This window comes from Motacilla alba, chromosome 6 (assembly GCF_015832195.1).
Source record: "Motacilla alba alba isolate MOTALB_02 chromosome 6, Motacilla_alba_V1.0_pri, whole genome shotgun sequence".
Lineage (NCBI taxonomy): Eukaryota > Metazoa > Chordata > Aves > Passeriformes > Motacillidae > Motacilla > Motacilla alba.
This window is the reverse complement of record NC_052021.1, coordinates 18,569,810-18,589,523: the sequence shown is the minus strand read 5'-3', so window position 1 is coordinate 18,589,523 and position 19,714 is coordinate 18,569,810. Positions and strand designations below refer to the sequence as shown.

General features: G+C 41.7%; 2 protein-coding genes across 3 annotated transcripts in view; both read left to right on the top strand.

The window, feature by feature from the left end:
* The window catches only part of ERCC6 (ERCC excision repair 6, chromatin remodeling factor), a 44,982-nt gene extending 38,531 nt beyond the window's left edge, over window positions 1-6,451 (top strand). For both annotated transcript variants that reach the window (XM_038140789.1, XM_038140788.1), the window contains 5 exons: window positions 1,493-1,638; window positions 1,724-2,419; window positions 3,010-3,211; window positions 3,537-3,615; window positions 4,044-6,451. In XM_038140789.1, the coding sequence (XP_037996717.1) occupies window positions 1,493-1,638; window positions 1,724-2,419; window positions 3,010-3,211; window positions 3,537-3,615; window positions 4,044-4,475 (1,555 nt within the window). In that variant the 3' untranslated portion in view covers window positions 4,476-6,451. The remainder of the gene's footprint in view (window positions 1-1,492; window positions 1,639-1,723; window positions 2,420-3,009; window positions 3,212-3,536; window positions 3,616-4,043) is intronic.
* A 5,846-nt stretch (window positions 6,452-12,297) lies between these two features.
* LOC119702575 (bone morphogenetic protein 2-like) lies at window positions 12,298-17,400 on the top strand. Its single transcript, XM_038140858.1, has 5 exons — window positions 12,298-12,622; window positions 12,739-12,878; window positions 13,623-13,739; window positions 14,900-15,101; window positions 16,696-17,400. Exons 1-5 carry the CDS (start codon window positions 12,298-12,300, stop codon window positions 17,142-17,144), a joined length of 1,233 nt encoding a protein of 410 aa, XP_037996786.1. The 3' UTR covers window positions 17,145-17,400.
* The last annotated feature ends 2,314 nt before the right edge of the window (window positions 17,401-19,714 follow it).

Sequence of the window (19,714 nt, the reverse complement as noted above, 5' to 3'; positions counted from 1 at the left end):
AATCCAAGGTGGTGTAACAGTGACATAACTGTGCATGTGCACACATTGCTTCTAATCCCCCGCCTTGGTCATGATGGGCACATCATGGAAAACTTTTAAAAGTTTCTACTGAGAAATACTAGACTCCCATCTGTACTGCTCCATCCCTAGCAGCAAGACCCATGTGCTAAATGTACCTTATCAGTCTGTTCCAGCAGCTGTGTCCAGCACATCCAGAATTCACTGTAAAACATAGTATGAAGCATAGACAGAAAACAGTGAGCACCTTATTCAAAACATGAGACTCAACTAGTCTGAAATGCAAATTCAAGTCATCAAGTTCTTTATATTCTCTTTGGGATGTATCAAGATGTATGTGGTACATAGATCTATTTACTACTGTGCAAACCCAATTTGATTTTATTCCCAATTCATTCCAAAGTGAAAGAATTAAATCCCAATAACTACCAGTCATATTCATGTTATTTATTCCAAAGTGTAGCTAAAGTCTTTGAAGTGCTTGTATTTCAAAATCAATGAAATCTTTTTGGTTTGCTTTCCCATTCAACTTTCTCAGTAGTTAGCTTCACTCACATGAATTCCAGATTAATGTAGATGGGAATCCTGTGTCTAGACTTCACTCTTCAGAACTGAAATACCCTCTTCGAAAATTCAGAGGAACAAAAAGCTCTAAATAATGAAATGCCCACGCTTACTGTTTTCCTGTGTTTTCTTCCCTGTAAATGAAAACTTCGTTTTTTGACCACTGAATTTAAAAATAGTTTCCCTGCTTAATATCAGCATAACCAAAAGTGTGATAACTGTTCGAGAGAACTATTTCCAGTTCCATTTAGGGATGTACTTTTTGTGCAGAAAACAGCTTTTGGTCTAGGCACTATGTAGTACAGACATGGCACAGAAGCAGTTTTACCAATACTAGAAGATTTCTTGCAGCTTTGTACAGGCTTGTTCCTTTTGGTCCTCTGTAGGTGGGCTCTTTTCTTCTCAGCCACAAGTCTGATTCCCCTTTTCAGTGTCTGTCATCCAGTCATCACCATCAGACTGAGCTACTCTGCTGCTTTTGATTCCTCCAGTCAATTGAACCCATAAAGCGTTGTCATTTTAACAAGCTGTAGTTTTTTCTTTCAGGAGCTTTCTGTTCGTTTTATTGTTACATATGCAAGCTTCTCAATTTTAATGGACAAAAAAGTTCTAGCTGTGAAGTTATTTATTGCTTAGTTAAGAGATGCCTCATAGGACATCTCAGGATAGTGGTTACCTGTTGTGTTATGAGGTTGTTGCAAAATAATAAATCCCTGTGTTTAACAATTTACTTGGTTGTTTGAAAGTTACTAACTCAAGATGGTCTTTTGGAAACTAACATCATCTTCCCACTGCTTAATTGTTCTGCAGGGTAGTGTTTGTGCTTATAGTTTTCTGTTTAAGTACTGTACTCAGTACTTAAACATAGCTAGACATTGTTTCATGCACAAATTTTTTTTTTCTTTTTTAGACAAATTTTCAAACAATTTTTAACAAACAGAGTGCTGAAAGACCCTAAGCAGAATCGCTTCTTCAAATCCAATGACCTTTATGAACTGTTTACTCTGAACAGCCCAGATGTGTCTCAGGGGACAGAAACAAGTGCAATTTTTGCAGGTACATGGGGTTTTTTTCTGTTTGTTTGGAAGAAAAAATGTCTTAATTGTTTGTTAAATTAACACTAATTTTATTCATCCCTCAGGTACTGGTTCAGATGTTCAAGTCCCAAAGCCACCTGCTAATGGCACTTCTAAATGTGATGTCCATCTTGAAGAAAGCAGCTCACAAAAGAAGAAGTCCTCCAATTCCTATTCCACCACACACATGAAAGATTCTTCTTCTAAAGCAATAGAGACAAGTGAGGAAACCAAGGGAACTTTGGAAGCCTTTGACCAAAATACCTACACAAAAGATAATGCTCAAGCTGCTGCTGATACAAATTCATTCAATAAAAGCAAGGAGGAATGCTTGGAAAGTGATGACAAATGCATGTCCCAGTCAGTGTCATGCAGTGCAAGGTCTGCAGAGAATGCCGAAGGTCTGACTGCCATGGTGGCTGGTGAGGGACGTGGAGCAGCTAATGCAGATGCCAGGACAGATCTTAGCCTCGCTTATGATGCAGCTGGCTCTTGGGAAAAGCAGGATGCTAAAACTGAAGATGGGCAATTTGATAATAATCATTTTAAGTGTATCTCAAAAACAAAGCACAAGGTGGATATGCTGTCACATGAGAGCCACAGAGATAAGTCTAAGAAGAAACATCACAAAGATGCCAAATTTGAAGGAAAGCGCATTCCTCATCTAGTGAAACAAAAGCAATACAGAAGAGACAACAGTGAAGAGCAAGACTCAAAGAAAAATGATGACTATGTCTTGCAGAAACTTTTCAAAAAATCAGGTAACAGTTGTTTGGCTCCTGACTAAACAGAAGTATATAAAACCTATGCAAATGAGAGAAAGAGCAGATCTGTTACTCTGATGCTTAGAGCTACAATAAAAAACATGTTTGTTCTGTTAATTTAGTAAAACTTAAAATGTTCATTATTTAAATTTAATTTCAATTTAATTCCAGTTTACTTTCATTCCAGTTACAAATTTGCTAATTACCTTGGCACAAACTGTTCAGAGAGATCCACGTTTCTAGGTGTAGAAGTGTACGCAGTGTTTCTCCTGGATATTTCCAGGATGTAATCAACCTTCATTTACACAAGGGGGTCCATAACAATGGAAATGATCAATTTACCCACATAATTGCCAGGTCTGTTATGAATAATGACCTCATCAGCACACCAGAAGTGATTTGCTGTCAGATTGATTACTTAACTGATAAAGAAGGGGGTTCTCTCATTAGAAATTACTATACTGATGTGCTTAATATAATCACCCTGAAGAAGGAAAAATGCAATTGTGGCATTCACTTAAAAAGTGAGTATTTGATTTTCACATAAAGAGATGTCCTCCTTCACCTTTTTTATCCTCTGGTTTTAGGGGTACACAGTGTTATGAAGCATGATGCCATTATGGACGCTTCCAATGCAGATCATGTGCTGGAGGAAGCAGAAGCAAGCAGAGTGGCCCAGGACGCCTTGAGAGCCCTGAGACTCTCTCGTCAGCAATGTTTAGGAGCTGCTTCTGGTGTGCCAACCTGGACAGGAACAAGTGGTCTTTCAGGTGCACCATCAGGAATAAAGTGAGTTCAGTTCTCACTCTGCTTTCCCAAAGACAGAGGAGTTGCTTAGGTTGTTAGAGAGATACATTTTTTTGTCTTGGTGTTTGCAGTAACATGCATCAGTCATGTGCATGATTTATATTTAATATAGACATGAAAGCATATTACAAGCATAGGTGGTCTCTTCTGAAGTACAAAGAAATAATTATTGTTGCACAGTAGAAGAGAGAGCTTAGCAGAGGGCTCTTGAGAACCCTAAAACACAAACCCAGTCTGTCTTTGAAAAACTGTCGTAGTCATTTTGAGAAGGATGTTTCATGGAGTTAATTCTTTCATGGGTTTCTAGGAGTCGATTTGGCCAAAAAAGAAACTCCATGCTGCTTTCTTCACATTCCACTTGTGCATCACTTGCAAAGAAGCACAAGGTAAGAAGCACAAGCTAACATTTCTGTTTTAATAGCTGATATATATGGATTGTTATGATTTATGCGATAAATCTGACTTACACTGTAGATGTGTCATACGCATTTTTTGTATGATTATGTAGAATTCTAGAATTTTTAGTTACCTATAACTTTGATTTTTTTGTTTTGATGAAGTCTAGTTAAATACAGCAGTCACAAATTACACCATGGTTTGCTTATCTGTCTCAAAACCAGCAAAGATTTTCTTTTGCTTCTTAAGTTCTAAAGTTGAGACCAGAATATATCACCTCTTTATGGTATATTTCAGATGACCAAGTTCTGAGTAGTGGTGTTTGTTATTTAAGTCGAACCAACAGGCAGCTTTTGTTTAATAGATTCTGTGGGTCTCAAAATGCAATTTTCCCCATAATCTGTGTGTTTATTTGCAGGAGGATGGAGATACAATAAAGAAACAAAATATTAGAAAGTCTAGTTCCAGTGAGCACTTCAGTGGAAAAGCTGGAGAATCGTCCTCCAGTGCTCTGGACTCTTCATCTTTATTAGCTCGTATGAGGGCAAGAAACCACCTTGTTTTACCACAGCAGTCAAGGAACGAGGGCGATGAGAATCATCAGCCAGCGCCCACCCCAGTCCAGGGTTCCACAGAATACGATGAGCTGCTTGTGGATCTGCGGAACTTCCTGGCGTTCCAGGCCCGCGTGGACGGCGAGGCCAGCACTCGGGAGTTGCTGCAGGAATTTGAGTCCAAACTGCCTGCGGAGCACTCCTGTGTCTTTAGAGAACTGCTCCGCAATATCTGCACCTTCCACAGGAGCCCAAACGGGGAAGGGGTCTGGAGGCTAAAGCCAGAATTCCGATGACCCTTGATCAGTGAAGGCACCTCTCTGTCCAGCTGACCACCATTCTCATCTCAAAGGAGGAACATTCTGTGACTTTGAAAATTCTGAAGTGTTTTGTATTCCTGAATACAGTCAGTGGTGCAGGATTTGTTGCAGGCTTAACGCTAACTTAATTTCTGATTTATACTATTTATATAAAAGTGCCATCTACCTCATAGATGAAACAATACAAACTATCAGCACCTTTTCTTCAAAAGAAATCTTAATATAAATGGGATGAAGAACATATCCTGACCTTTTATTGCAATAAGATCTATGGATGTTGCCATGGATTGTAAGACTTTGATTTCTGTGAAATTCTGGAAAACTACTTCCTTGATTTCCTGTTTTATTACTTGAATGGTCATAGGGCACACAGTGTGCCATCAAAAAAAAAGAAAAAGGGGAGGTGATTGTAGTTAGCATGAGAGATTCACGTGTACTGACAAGTGCATCAGAGTAATTTTCCGTAACTTGCATCTGTAGTGAGAATTTTGTTCTAATGTTTAACTAACTTGGGATTTAATTCTAATGTCATGAAGGTTTGTTTAATCACAAAAAATGGAAAGTATAGCAGGATATTGAGTTAACTGACAATTGATAACTTACTTATGTAAGTTATATTATTATATTATGGAAAACTTACTAAATTCCAGAGCACCCATTAACACCATAACCAGCAATCCAGTTACAATCCCATACACCACTGGCAAGTGCTTGCTCTACAGTATTTCTTAAAACTGAGGTGACAATAACTGTTATGTTTGTCACAGGCTGTGGACTTAAAATTGAAATCTTACTAAATGTTCATATGTTTCACTGTGATTTATGGCCAGTTACCTCCTACCACTTAAAATTTTATACCTTGATATAGGCTGGGGTGTTAGCTGGTGAGAGGGGGAAGGGTGCCACTGTATTTTACTCACCATAATCATTTTGGGGCATAGTTGGAGCATATATCAAAGTTACATGTCATTCATCTTCTACGGGTAGGGAAAACTTAAAGTTTCTTGACAGGTGGGTAAGTTCTAATACCAGTTATTTGTAGCAAATCCAAGTACAACATTGGGTCTGTCTTCAAGGTACTCATGTGCTGCACAAGGAAATTTTAAGGTGGAAGATGTGGACAGATTTTGAGAAGAAAACCATATTGTTGCAGCAACATTGAATTACTGTATGGCTTAAACTAGGAATAGTTACATATGCCTAATGTCCTTCCTATCCCTAAGCTATGGAAAGCAAAAAAGTTTTAGCTTTTTTGTTCACTATGAAATTATCTTGTTTACTTTAAGTGGAAGTACAAATATTCAAAGATGAATGATGAAACAAGAATACAAACTTCCTTTTTGTAAAAAAAAAAAACAAACCTTTTATAGACTTCCAATGGCTTTTCCTCCCATTTTTGCTCAGTGATAAACGGTCTGTAGAGATTTCCAAGAAGTGGTGCTTCTTGGCTTTTCAGAAGCTGGAATTAGGCAGGGCAGACAGTTCAAGAATGTTTATTTTCCGAATAGCATTTGAAGATGGGACTTCTAACATCTCTCTCTATGATCCCATTTATATTCACTTACATTCCTTCTTTCAAAAACAGGTGAAACAAGGAACTTGGGCTGCAATTGCTGTTGATATGACTTGAAATGGGTCAGAAAAAGAGTAAAAACAAACCAATTTTCTGTTTTCTTCAAATCTATACAGACTGTGAATTGGTTTGGGTGTCATGTCCCCATCTCTACTTATGCCAGCAACAAACCAGGAATTCAGCAGTCAGCAAAGCTGCTGTTGTCACCTTAGCTGTTAGTTTTGGTGTCCTGTTTTATTTAAACTCCCAATTTTAAAGACATCATTCCTGTATGCTAAGGAGAGTTAACAGCTTCTTGATCTGTTAATGTAAATAGACTTGCATGTACTTTTTATAAATTCTTGGCTTTTATGGACTTATTAAAAAAGGAAAAACAAAAGTGTGTTCTACAAGTCATTGGGCACTGGGAAGAGTGGGCAGGGAGGCATCTTCTCCTTTATGCTGTGCACTGACCAAATTATTCATATTATCTTTAATTATATTTCCATTATCCATACAATTTCAAATTATGCATCCTAACTAGCTTTTTTCCAGTACTTGCATTTGTTGAAAATCTTTAAGGACTGAAAAAGTGCTAATATAATACTCAAAAATATTTGTAAGTAGTTGATCTCAAAAGCATATGTGATTAAAGATTTACTGATTTATAGGTAAAAGTTTTCCTAGAATATAATATAGCTATTATACATTTTAATCTGGTAGAGTTATTTCAGATAAATTCTACTTTCAGTCCATAAAACATCTGATTTTTGTTTGTTTAGCTTTACCTGTGTAAAGTGAATTCCTTTCACATCTTCACAGAATATTTGAAGCAGTTCCTCACTAACAGTGTTGATAGCCAAACAAATCTTGTATTTTAGCTGTCTCAGTTTCCAAGTACTCAGTGCTGTAGTTGCTACTTTATTTGTGCATGATTCCAAAAATCACTCATATGGAATGCGTGTGTTCTTATATTTTGGTTTTTTACCCCAGTAAAAAAAGAGGATAATAAAAAAATCAAAATAGAGATGCTAATTTAGGAATCAAGCTGGGAAAAAATCCACTAAATCTTACTGAGGAAAGACATGTCAGCATGGAACAGTGATTATAAATTTTAAATTAAAAAAAAGCATACCACAGGGAACTACTGAAAATTTCTTTCCTGTAAAGATGCTAAAAGCACCATGCTACTGTGGGATGAGACTTACCATCCACACAGCTGAGCAGACAAATGCAGTTGAATTAAAATCTAGAAAGCTAAATAGCAGAAACTTTGATTGCTTGGTAAGCCATTGTGGGAACTGTGTACACGGCTTAGGTAAAACATGCTGAATTGATACTTTACCAACAGAAGTTAAAACATCATAATTGTTCCTTCTGGTTTCAAGCCATGTTTGTAAAGGGGGAGGTAAAAAAACCTTCTTGCTTATGAAGATGTTTTCCCTTGTTCTCCCATCCCATCTTCCTTTTCCATTATTCCAGGCGCTACTCCCCTGTGTTCACCCTTTTGATGAAGATGTATAGCAAACCAACACATCTCTGTTATGGAACTAAATTTTGACATAGAGAAAAAAAGACTTAGCTAAAGGTTGTAGGCCTTTGACTTTTCTGGACTATAATGACCCACACAAAAGAAATGTAAGTTGCTGAATGGATAGATTAATTAGAAATGGTGATTAAAAACGGTATTTTTAAATGCCTAACTTCTGTCTGTGGCTCAGTCTCTTCTCAAAGGGCTGCACCATGTGAGGAATTGAGGCTGTTGCAGGTAATAAATGTCATCCTCCCAAATAAAGCTATAAAGAAGTGGGGTTTTACATCTGCAAGTTTTGGCTTCAGGTGACTGTCACCTTTAGACAGTTGTACTCAAGTCATAAGGTCAGCTTTGCTTTTGATTCCAAGATTGCTAAACTTAGCTAAATGTTGCTGTCTAAACTGCTGCACTCCTCTGCCTTTCAATAGGCTATAACAGAATGGACAAGCTTGATTGTTATTTTCTTTTTTTCCTATTCCAAAATAATTTTATTTTTAAAATAAGGAACTGGGTAGATGAATAAATTAAGCTGCTGGGATAATACCTAACTTGAATCCCTTTTGCATACTGCTGTGATTCATATGTGAAATCCAGTCATTACAGTTTAAGCAGTTTTCTCTCTTGAAGAGAGGAGGTGTTAAGGAACAGTGGAAGAGCTGTATCTCAGTGATTCAACAAGGAAAAATGATGCAATGCCTCTTGTGCTGCTGGTGGCTGTGCCTTCTCAAAAGATATATAAAGATGGTGCAAAATTTAAATATGTAGAGACCCTAAAGCAATTTTATCTAAATTTGGCATATTTCCAATGTATGGGCTAAGAAATTACTAAATTTCTTCCTAAATTTTCCTTATGTTTTACATTTGGTAACGTAGTCACTGAGGTGATTTAAAATGTGGAGCAATCTACCTGCTTGGTCTCTTAGGAACAGGAGTGTCTGGAATTTCTGCTATAAACCTCTGGGTAAGTTTGGATGCAACAGTCTAATTCCTGCACTGGTTTCTCCATCTGATGGATGCAGTCTTTAGAGGGAAACAATACATCTTACAGGTCCTTCAAAAGTGCTCCAAGAAATAATAGCACAGTACAAAGAAGTCCTGGTTGGAAAAACGGGTAATATGGTATTTTATTGTCTAGATCATTAATTCAGCAGTAAGTTACACAAAACTATCATAGAAAATTGCTGAGAGTACAGTTTTTGAAGGGCTTGCATAGGGCACATGTCAGGGAGTCAGGATGTGCTGCACTTGGGAGTTTATGTCCTCTGGGAGAGATATTTATTTATCTATTAGATACATGGTAAAAACACTCTGCTACTTAGGGCCATTTATAATGTCCACATTCCAGCATTGAGACTAAATGCTGAATATACTAAATGCTTACTAACTCAGTGGCTCTCTCCATCTACCCAGCCCTCACGGGATTGCTATTCTGGGCTCTGGGGTGATGTCACCTCTCCTACTTCACACAGTATTGCTGATGTGGTACAGTCCTGTGCCTTCAGCTGAAACTTAGTAGGTAAAGCTTTCCTTAGTAATTCTTAACTTGTTCTGGTTGGCGTGGTTTTGCTACCTCTCCTACCACTAAAAGGAAAGAGGAGTCTGACATCTTTCATGCAAGGGCCATTCCTTTCTTCTTTTTTTAAAAGGGCCTAAGCTGCTATAGAACTGAGTGAAACACCTTGTGTTCTTGCTCCCTGCCTGAAAAACACAGGGAAGACTGCAGAGGATCATTGTTTCATTCACAGAGCAGAAAAGTAATCTTCTTTTCCCCAGAAAGAATACACCTGTTGTGAGTCATTAAATTAGGAACTACAGAACCAGCACAGAAAACACAGGAAGTGTCAGGCAGCTGTGACACAAATGAGAGAAGGGATGGTGTGTTCTGACCTGAGCTCTTCCTTTCTGAACAGCAGGGTTGGACTTCCCCTTCAGTCCAAACTTGATAAAGTTCTGAAATGTACAATGAAGGCTCCCAAGTTTGCTCTGGCCACTAATGATACCACACAATAACCATGCTTTTTCAATATTGCTATGCTGTATTCACCACAGTGGCATCAAAGACGATGTGGCCATACAATAAATACCCCCATTCATACCCATACACTATGCCTGAGAGCCAGATGATTGTGAAGTCTTCCGACCCAACAAGCTGTTTATCCAGTCATTTGTGAGAGAAGGGAAAGCAATGCCAATGCTGAACTCTAGAGAATCCACCTAAAATTTTAACTTAACTACATATCATAGTTCCCTACAGATTCACAGCTTTTCCTGGGCTCCCAAAGCCACACTGCTCACAACTCACAAGTTGAGAGAACCTATTTTTATTGTACAGAACAGGGAGGTAGAAGCTTTGCACTAATTGCAAACCAGGACTTAGAATCATCAGAGGAGCTATGACCAACTCCTGCACAAGGCTTACATAAGTGGTGAGTCATGCAGTCTTACAAAAGAATAGGGAGAGAGGCTTTCATTATGTTGTTTGCCTAATCGGAAATATGAAAATAAAAGAACACAGCACTCAGTGGGTTACGTTTGGCTAACTGTAGGCTGAAATTTCTGCAGTTGCACTACGATAGAGGCATTTCGTTGTTTGTAGTCCCAGCTTATATTAAACAGAGAGGATTTTTTTCATAAATCTTTGCCTCTGGGGCAGAGTTAAGGTTCTTTGGGAACCCTAGCTATGTGTTCCCAGACATTAATGTCTGGAAGCAGCACCATGAGAGTAAAAATGAAGGTATATGCCTAGAGAAGATACTGGGAGTAAATGAAGAGACCCAAGGGCAGGGTAGGGTTTGTGGGGATAAGAATGTGAAGAAGCAGTGAAGTGGAAGCAAAGCTTTTCAGGTTGACTGAAAAACAGTGTAGTGATGATTCCTCCTGTCTTACTAGTCTTTTTCCACGCTCTCGGGCAGGTAGCTGAATGGGGCATATTTTATCCAGCACTGTTGCTAGGCATGAGCTGAGATACCTGCAGCCCTTTCAAGACAACTGGAGAATTTTGAGGATCAAAGTTGGCTGAAGCTTTATGTTCAGCAACAGTCCTCTTTACACTGGTCTGATTAACCCACCACTGCTTCTCATTTTCCTCCACTAGTCTTTTGCACTTCATGGGGTAAAAATTCGGGACTATGTGGAACTGTGGCCTCTTTGTCCTCACCTTATTCTCCTATTGCTCCATCTGGTTGCTCAATGCAAATACTCCTGTCTAACATCGTGTGGCTAAGCAGAGGAGCCAGTAGACATTTTTATCTGCCCCACAAAATACCTCCCAATACTTTCCTGCCTGGAAAGAGAACACAGCACAATGTGGCACAAGAAGAACAGGCACTGCTGCACGAACCATCAGGAAGCTCTATTTAATCCTCTGTAAATTGCCAGACTGCCTTAAAAAGGATGACTATCCTTATGGCTGTGGTTGGTTTCTTTGGGTTGGTTTTCGGTTTTAGTATTTCTTTGGGGTGTGGAATCCCTTTCATCAACCAATGGCTGGGGGAAAAGGCAAATTATTGAAAGCTAGTTGACTCTGGGAAATAGTTAAGCCTTAAAATAGCTCGTCAGAATGTGTATTCCTGCCCCTATTCCTGAATATTTCGAAGCCTGGCTGTTCTTGCTGCGCTGCACTAGCAGAACCCCAGATTCTGTCCTTAGAGCCTTCTCCCCCTGGGCAGCTGTAGGGCCGGAGTTTGAGCCTGGGGAACTGCAGCCTCCGTCCTGCGGCCCGGCCAAGCCCCCGGCACCGGCAACGCACCAGCGGCAATTGCGCAGGCTGCGGGACGGGAAGGTGCCGGGGACCCCGGGCTTTCCTCAGGCTGTGGGACGGGAAGGTGCCGGGGACCCCGGGCATTCCTCAGGCTGTGGGACGGGAAGGTGCCGGGGACCCCGGGCATTCCTCAGGCTGTGGGACGGGAAGGTGCCGGGGACCCCGGGCATTCTTCAGGCTGTGGGACGGGAAGGTGCCGGGGATCCCGGGCATTCCTCAGGCTGCGGGACGGGAAGGTGCCGGGGATCCCGGGCATTCCTCAGGCTGTGGGACGGGAAGGTGCCGGGGACCCCGGGCATTCCTCAGGCTGTGGGACGGGAAGGTGCCGGGGACCCCGGGCATTCTTCAGGCTGTGGGACGGGAAGGTGCCGGGGATCCCGGGCATTCCTCAGGCTGTGGGACGGGAAGGTGCCGGGGATCCCGGGCATTCCTCAGGCTGTGGGACGGGAAGGTGCCGGGGACCCCGGGCATTCCGCAGGCAGGGAAGTACAGAAGCTCACGCCCAGGTCCCAGTTTATTTCTTATGGCTGCGGCAACGACAGGAAACGTCACCTGGGCTCAGCAATCTCCAAATCATAGCCTTTTTCGGCTGAAAAAAGAGATGGTCGATTTAAAGGATAGGGGTTTCGCAAGTGCGGTGTTCTTCGCTGACACCTGGCCCTTTCCCGGGCAGCCCGAGCCCCCGAGGCGGCCCGGCGGCCGCTCTGATGCCAACGAGCGCACGGCGATGCCCCATTGAGCCCCTAAGCGCCGCTGATAGCCCGGGCGCGGCGCGGCCGCCCCTGCCCGGGGCCTTTGGCCCTCGGGGCTGCGCGGCCTGAGCGGCGCTCGGCTCTCCCGCCTGGCCGCGCCCAGCCGGGCCGGGCCCGCCGAAGGGCCGCTGCCCCCTCACGCAGCGCGGTCACGGCCGCGGGGCGCCCGAGGCGGCCCGGCCGAGCCCGCGCCGCCGTCCATGGCGACCCGCCCGCCGCGCCTGTGGCTGTGGCTGTGCCTGTGCCTGTGGCTGTGGCTGTGCCTGGCCGGGCTGCTGAGCCTGCGGGCGGCCCACGCCCTGCCCCTGCCCCTGCGCCCCGACCCGCGGAACGCCGTGCTGGCGGCGGCCTTGCAGCGCCTGCGGGAGGTCTTTGACATCGAGGAGCTGCCGCCCGACGTGCTGCCCCGCAAGAAGCCGCCCCAGTTCATGGTGGATCTCTTCAACAAGGTGGCCGACGCCAACGGCATCACCCGCGCCCCGGGGCTGCTGCAGGGAGACGTGGTGCGCAGCTTCGAGGACCGAGGTGGGCTCGGGGCGGCGGGGCCGAGCCCGCGGTGAATCCCCGCGGTGAATCCCCGCGGCGGGCGGGCGCAGGCCCGGCGGGGTCTGGCATTGTTCCTAAAGAAGGGTCTTTTCCAGTTCACGTGGACCACCACCACTTCTACTTCGACATCAGCGCGATGGAGAAGAGCGAGCAGATGCTGAAAGCCGAGTTCAGGGTCTTCAAGCTTAAGAGGGCGCATCGGTCCAGAAGGTCCGTCACGCAACACTTCTGCAAAGTAAGTGGGGAAATCGTTAAACACTTCATTCTGCTATCTTTGTTATTAATACTGAAAATAAGGAGTGCAACTACGTGTCACACAAACCTGCTCTGTTGTTATTTTTGTTTTGTCATCCTCACTTTTTCTTTGCCTCCAGCATGCAAAGAAGTAATGTAAAGTTTTGGCTTTGGCTTTACGCTGACCTGTGTGCTATGGCAGTGAGCTTTCCCTACAGATACCAATGTCAGACCTATCCCAAGTGATGTACTTTTCTGGGATTTGTGATGTTTCGAAATTCGAATTGAAATTTATCTGCTGGAGCTGCTCCGGAAAATAGTAATAGCAGCCAGGGATTAATGGGAAAACAAGGCGGCTAAGGAAATTGAGTGTATCTATTCATCTGGCGAAGGGCAGGATTGGATTTTTTGCAGACCTGAAGACAAGTATTTGGAGGAACGGAAGACTTTGGTCTCAGGTATCCGGTATCAGGTGTTCAAAGCAGGATAGGGATGGTTAGGATAATTTTCTATAGTATCTATATCTGCTATCCTGCCTCTGAACACATCTAGAAGTATATGTATGTAGCAATAACTGTTTTTCTGTTATACTGTCCCAAATCTACTTTTTACCTCTTTTAGAACGACGGTAGAGTTTTACAGCTGTGATGTGGCAGAAACCTGCATAGTCTTGATCCTCCTAGTTTGCTGTAAGAACAATCAAATTAATTTCTTCTAATTTTTGTTGTATATTGCTGTTATTTAGGTGGAAGTGTACGAGCTCTTGGAGAGTGAAAATAAGCCACAGAAAAAACATCTCATTGCATCAAGATTATTGTCCCTCTACACGGAAGGCTGGGAAGTCTTCAACGTCACACAGACAGTAAGCAGAGAAGTCTGACTTAATTTTTTTTCTTTAACTTTTGAGATGACACCTTACAACTCCAGCATTGCTATTAAGCTGGGTTTTGAGGTCAATGCAAACAGAAGGACAGCTGCAGAGGGAGAAGCTTCCTCTTTACCCTTAAAAGTATACCTGGTGCTATCTGAATTAAAGAAGTGTTTATGAGCTGCTAGGAGCACAAGCATGGTGAGAACTTAGTAACTCAAACCTAGTCCATTAAGGGACGTCAGGCCGAGTACTGATTAAAACCTTGTGTTAGTCTTTAGACTGCCAAAGCAATTGGCATTGGTTGCCTACTAAGAGTAGGTTTTAATTTCTCCTTTTTATTCTGGCAGCATTTCTGTAGAGCAGTATTTCTTCAACGTTGTGTTTCCGGAGTTTATCATGTTTGGATTGCCTGTCATTCAACTTCCCCCATAGACTTCTGTATCTGTGAGCTTCAAGATCTGCTTTGTAGCTATCCATAAATTGTAAGAGTAGGTGAATGCCTTTCCGTAGCAAAAGAACCCACACGTGCTTTAAAGTTGTACTCTGGGACTGTGTTTTCATTGCCTAAGCTTTATGATCAGACTGAACAGCGTGCTTGGATGATTGGTTGAGTTCCATCTTAAGTCATGATAGTCCTGCTAGAGAATGACCTGGCCTAATCGATCAGTGTGCAATTATAACAATTAGATAAGTAAATTTGCTTGATTGTGAATTTCTTTAAATGCCGTGTTTTTTAGATTTACGTAAGTCTTAACGGTATGAAAAGTCTGGAGAGTTCGTATTACTGAGTTCAGATTGCTATGAAAAATCAATTTCTGCTGAAAGTCCGAGAGAGCTTATTGTAATATTAAAAAGTGTTGAGTGTACACTCAAGTGTTTACTGGTAAACTCTCTGAAATTAATTATCCTTCTGTAAATGTAGCTTTGGGGAATGCATATGCTATTTTGTATTTTTAAGTGTTGAATTACTTGTTTAAATATTCAAGTCAATGGAGTCTCAGCTATACAGTTATCTCACTTCTGTTGTAATATATGTCCTTATGCTCTCATAGCTTGTTGCCTATTCTCTTTTCCTAATATAAACATTGCTTAATTATAATGCTGTAATTAGAATATTGAAACAATATTTTTCTTTTCCCTATCTTCACCAGGTTTCCAAGTGGGTTGGAAACAGCAGCTCCAACCATGGCTTTTGGATAACTGCGACACATGTTTCCAAGAATGGAATGGAACACGACGTGGTTACGTTTGCCAAGAGCCAGAGCACTTTGCAGGAGAGCAGAAATGCTCTCCTTGTCCTCTTCACTAACAGTAACAAACGGAGGTCTCACAGCTTTGTACCCTCTGCTACAAGTAAGTGCACTTTTAGAATACGAATTGCCTGTTCATCTTCTGCCACTTCCTTGGTAGACCTAACCTCAGTTATTTACTTGCAGCATTGAAGAGGTTTGAAGTTTTGCTTTGTCAGTGATCGAAATTTGATTTGATAGTCCTTTCTAAAAATTGCATCTTAAATTGCCCCTCCCCTCACAAAAACTGTGTGTGCCAGAAATATTCATTAATCCTAAGGAGAATCGGGTTTGTGTAGTTTGTAAAGGGGTGGGAGTTCTATTTTCTAAGTACTGCTTATATTATTTTTGTGGTGGTAAAATTTGTATGAAAATTGTATGTTAGGTTTATACTGAAAAAAACTCAGTGACCTGGAATGCTTTGTGAAAGTTCTGGTGAAGTATCTGTAAGTACAGTCATTAAGTGTGATTTTAAGAGTGAAAGAGGTTGTTAAACAAGCAATTTGAACTTATCTGTCCTTAGTTTTTAAGCACCTTTTTAACTTCAATGACTAATTAGCATTGTGAATAAAGGCTGCTTTCATCAAAGACGACACCCTCGTGCCTTAAAATACAAAACAGTGTCTTACCTCTCCCACTGGCCTTAGTGTAAAATCAGCTAAGGCTGGATTTTAGAGCCCGATAAATACAAAGAGCTTGAAGGAGGGGCAAAAATCATGCTGTTCTGGCTTTCCAGGCTTTTCTGGTAAACGGTTGTATTTGCATATAAGAAGCTAGGTGGGACAATATTAAGAAGTAGGTGGTGAAATTGATGAGAAATAAAATTTAAAAAATAAAAATTAGGCTGGTCTGTTTGTTTTTGTTTTCCAAATAAAAATGAATAGTGAAATCCTAGATCCAGTTTAATGAGCATCAAGCTCTGCATGGGATACTGTGTCAGGATTGAGAAATTTCTTAACAAAGAAACTCCCTAGACCTGCCCGTTGTTAGTGGTCAGTGACCACACAGATTGTTCTATATATCAGTGAGTTCCAGCTTGGGTACATGGATCTCCATGGATCCCAGGGTTTAGATAGATACTTTAAGAAAGCATCCTATTGTCAGTACACTTCATTCCTTAGCAGTGTTCTGTAAACCTGGTGATGATTTTTTAGGGTAGAAAAAATTGAAAAATATGTTTTTTACAATGTTACTTTGCACATTACCAGGTTTCTGCACATTCTGCTTTGCAAATGTATGGGTATAGTTCCTGGGAGAACACTGGAGAGAAAAGGGCTGTGATCTCCACCTTCTGTTAGCACTGCCCAGAATAATGTGTGTTGTAGGAGTAGCTGTATGAAGACAGTTAATACCATTCTGACTGGATTCATCCCTGAAGAGGGACTGTGGAGTTCAGAATATTTGGTAGATCATTGTGGGGTTTTTTTTTTCTATTTCTGCTGAACTGGGGCTTTTCCAGGACACAAAATTTGACAGATTTGGAAGTATGGCTGAAATGGCAATTGAATGCACACCCCTTCTGGTACATTCACAGGTTAGGAGCAGTCTTAAAATCTGCTCCGCAGACTTCGATGTAGATTTACTTAATAGACTTTCATGCAGAATACTGTACTTTGTGAATGAACTTTGTGAAATATTAACATACAACTTCCTTTCAGAATCAGAAACAAACCCTGCCAAAGCTGATGCTTCACATGTTCCTCATGACACTGCTGTCATGGAAAGCAGCAGTGCCAGCATGAGCAGGAGACCCCGAGCTGCTGCAGCCGCTGCTGCCAGAAGCCCGTTAGCAGCATGTCACCGAAGGGAGCTCTATGTAGACTTCCATGCTATTGGCTGGTCAGGATGGATTATTTACCCAAGTGGATACAATGCATTTTATTGCAGAGGATCCTGCATCTTCCCTTTGGGGGGAAGTCTAAATGCAACTAATCATGCTACAGTTCAGTCCATTGTTTATACACTGAAATTATCTCAAGATGTCAGCATGCCCTGCTGTGTGCCAGATGAATTGAAGTCCCTCAATCTTCTCTACTTTGATGGCAAACAGAATGTTGTCCTTAAAAATTATAAAGACATGGTGGCAACAAGGTGTGGTTGTCATTAGCAAGAGTTCTCTCTTCTCTGCATTTGTGTGCACCTGGATTCAGTTCCCAGTTTGTCACTGAAGAGACCAAAGGAGATGGCATTTTAGTTTACAGAGCAGGAGAGACACAAACTGGTCTGTGCTTGAAATCCTTCTCCTCTCACCATGGCTATGGAAAGGTGGCTGGCTTGTGAAGAGCTGAGGACTTCAAGACCTCCATGGAGAGCTCTTTGAACGCCTGTACACCAAGGAAAGTATTAAAATCAGGAACTTGCTATGCAAATGACTTAAAACACATTAAGTTGACTGTTCAAATTAAGGTCTTGTTCTGTATACCAAGGCTCAGAATTTCTTGTGAATTAACAGGCATGGCATCCTGCCTCAATCCAGGATGGGATGCAGGTGTCAGTAGCCCAGCTGTAATCAGTTTTGGATGCATGATCCAGTGGGGATGTGCAGTCCTACTTTGAGCTTAAGGGTTTTGAGCTTTGAGGGTAAGTATTTGCTCAGAGCTGATTTCAGAGGTGTCTACCACTTGCAGATCATGCGTTACCAGGAAATGGACTTCTTCCCCTGAGCTTTATGCAGCTCTACCACAGGCAAAGAACTCCTCATGAGTCCCCATGGGACTTGCTAGCCAGTCTGAAGGAGCCCATGGGTCACTATTTGTCTGGGATTCAGTATACTTCATACGTGGCTTCTAACTCAGGGCTGCAACTCTGTATGGTGGGGCCAGTGCCTCTCCCTGTAATGGCTGTCAGGGTGTGTGGCACCAGAGACGGCCTTTGTGTATTTGTTGTCCTGTGGGATCCTAAGCTTGGGTCAGAATCCTCGTGGTTTAGCAAGAAGAAAGAAAACCATGAAGCTTTGGAGGTCCGTAAGAATGTGGTAGATACTGGCCTGGTCCAGTGTCTGAGGTGAGTTTTGGTAGAATGTATGTGCTGATTCCCTCCCCTTCTTTAAAGAATAGGAGGGCACAGGCTTGGATGGGGCCCCTTGAGATCTTTCAGTCTTGCTACATTTTCATGCAGGTAACCAGCCCATTGCCATTCCTCAGTCAATTCATTGAGATGTATCTTGAGCCTGGTTGGTTTCTTGTTTCCATTAACCCTAGAAGGAGGCTGACCTCTCACAGAATGTGGCATCTCCCATGGCCAGAATCTTTATGGAGAATTTTTTACTCCAATGAAACTTAAAAAAAAAAAAAATTTGTAATGTTCCTCTTTCTGTAAATACTGATGTCTATAATAAATTTATTTAATTTAAAACCCAAACAGTTGGGGTATATTAAATTAATGTGTAATATAAAATGCTATTTTTTAAATAAATGTAATATAACATTGATATGGTTTCTGTGTTGTATTTGAACCTTTCCTAGAGTCATGAATCAAATAATTTTCCAGAAGAGAGGACATTCCCAATGGCTTCAGTGGGTACTGTATCAAGTCCTCTGTGTCAAGGAGTATAACAGATAAGGAGGATAGACATGTTTCCCTTCAGGGAGGATCCAGTAGTTATTCCTCAAATGAAAGTGTTTTTGTCTTGGTATATGGTTGTCCTGGTAAAGTGGAATGTAAATCTGGTGGCAGGGTAGTTCTAACTGCTGAATCAGCCACACCCAGCCATGGGATTCAGTGCCATTGCCAAAGGGACCTTGGGAAGCCTAGAGGGCCATAAAGGATCTCCCTTTAACTTTTATTTCCCAGTCTGCTCTTATGCACTTTTCCCTTTTCGCTGCAGAAGTACCTGCAGTGTTTTAACTCTGTAGGAACCACACCTTGGGGGTGGCAAGTTGCATCTACAGTGAGATTCTGGACCAGGTGGTTTCTGGATGGTGACTTCAGCTGATGTTTTATCTTTGCTTCTTGTGGTAGAGGCCCTAAGAACTGAAGCCAGAAGTTTTTACTGGCAGCATTTGGAGTGGATTGGCAGAGGCAGGATCTGTGTCCAACATCGCATCTCCTGTCCATGCATGACAAATGCTTCCAGCACCATTAGCTGTATATCAGCTTTATCCTTCACTGCTCAACCCAGAGAACTGCCCATTGTTTTTCTAGGATATCATAATGTGTTTCTTCTTGTTTCAGTTGCCAGGAAAAAAATTTCTACCGAAAAGCAAGTATGATTAATAAATAAATGATGGGCACACTGAATATTAGCTAACATAGTGCTGCCCTACAATAGGTGAAATATGCACAGGCAAGCTAGGAGCACTAGGTAGTTTTGCACACATTAAATTATTTTTTTTTCTGCATCACTCAACTTAGTCTTATTATGCCCCATTAAACCCTGATAATTAAAACAAAATATATTGGAATTGTTTATCCTGGACTTTGTAAGGAAATGAGGTTCATAATAATGCCAAGGGAAAAAATTTACACTACACCACAACTTGTAATTAGAATAACAATTAGGTACAAGTAGGCTCTTTCTTTTTGTTGCCTTTTTTTGTTTTGTTTTGTTTTGCTTTAAAATAAAGGTGAATTTTCTTCTCATTCATTAGCTGAAACATGTATAACTTCCAAAATAAGAAGAAAATCCTACTCATGGCAGAGCTAAAGGGTTACACTCAGCCCCATGAAGGGTTACAC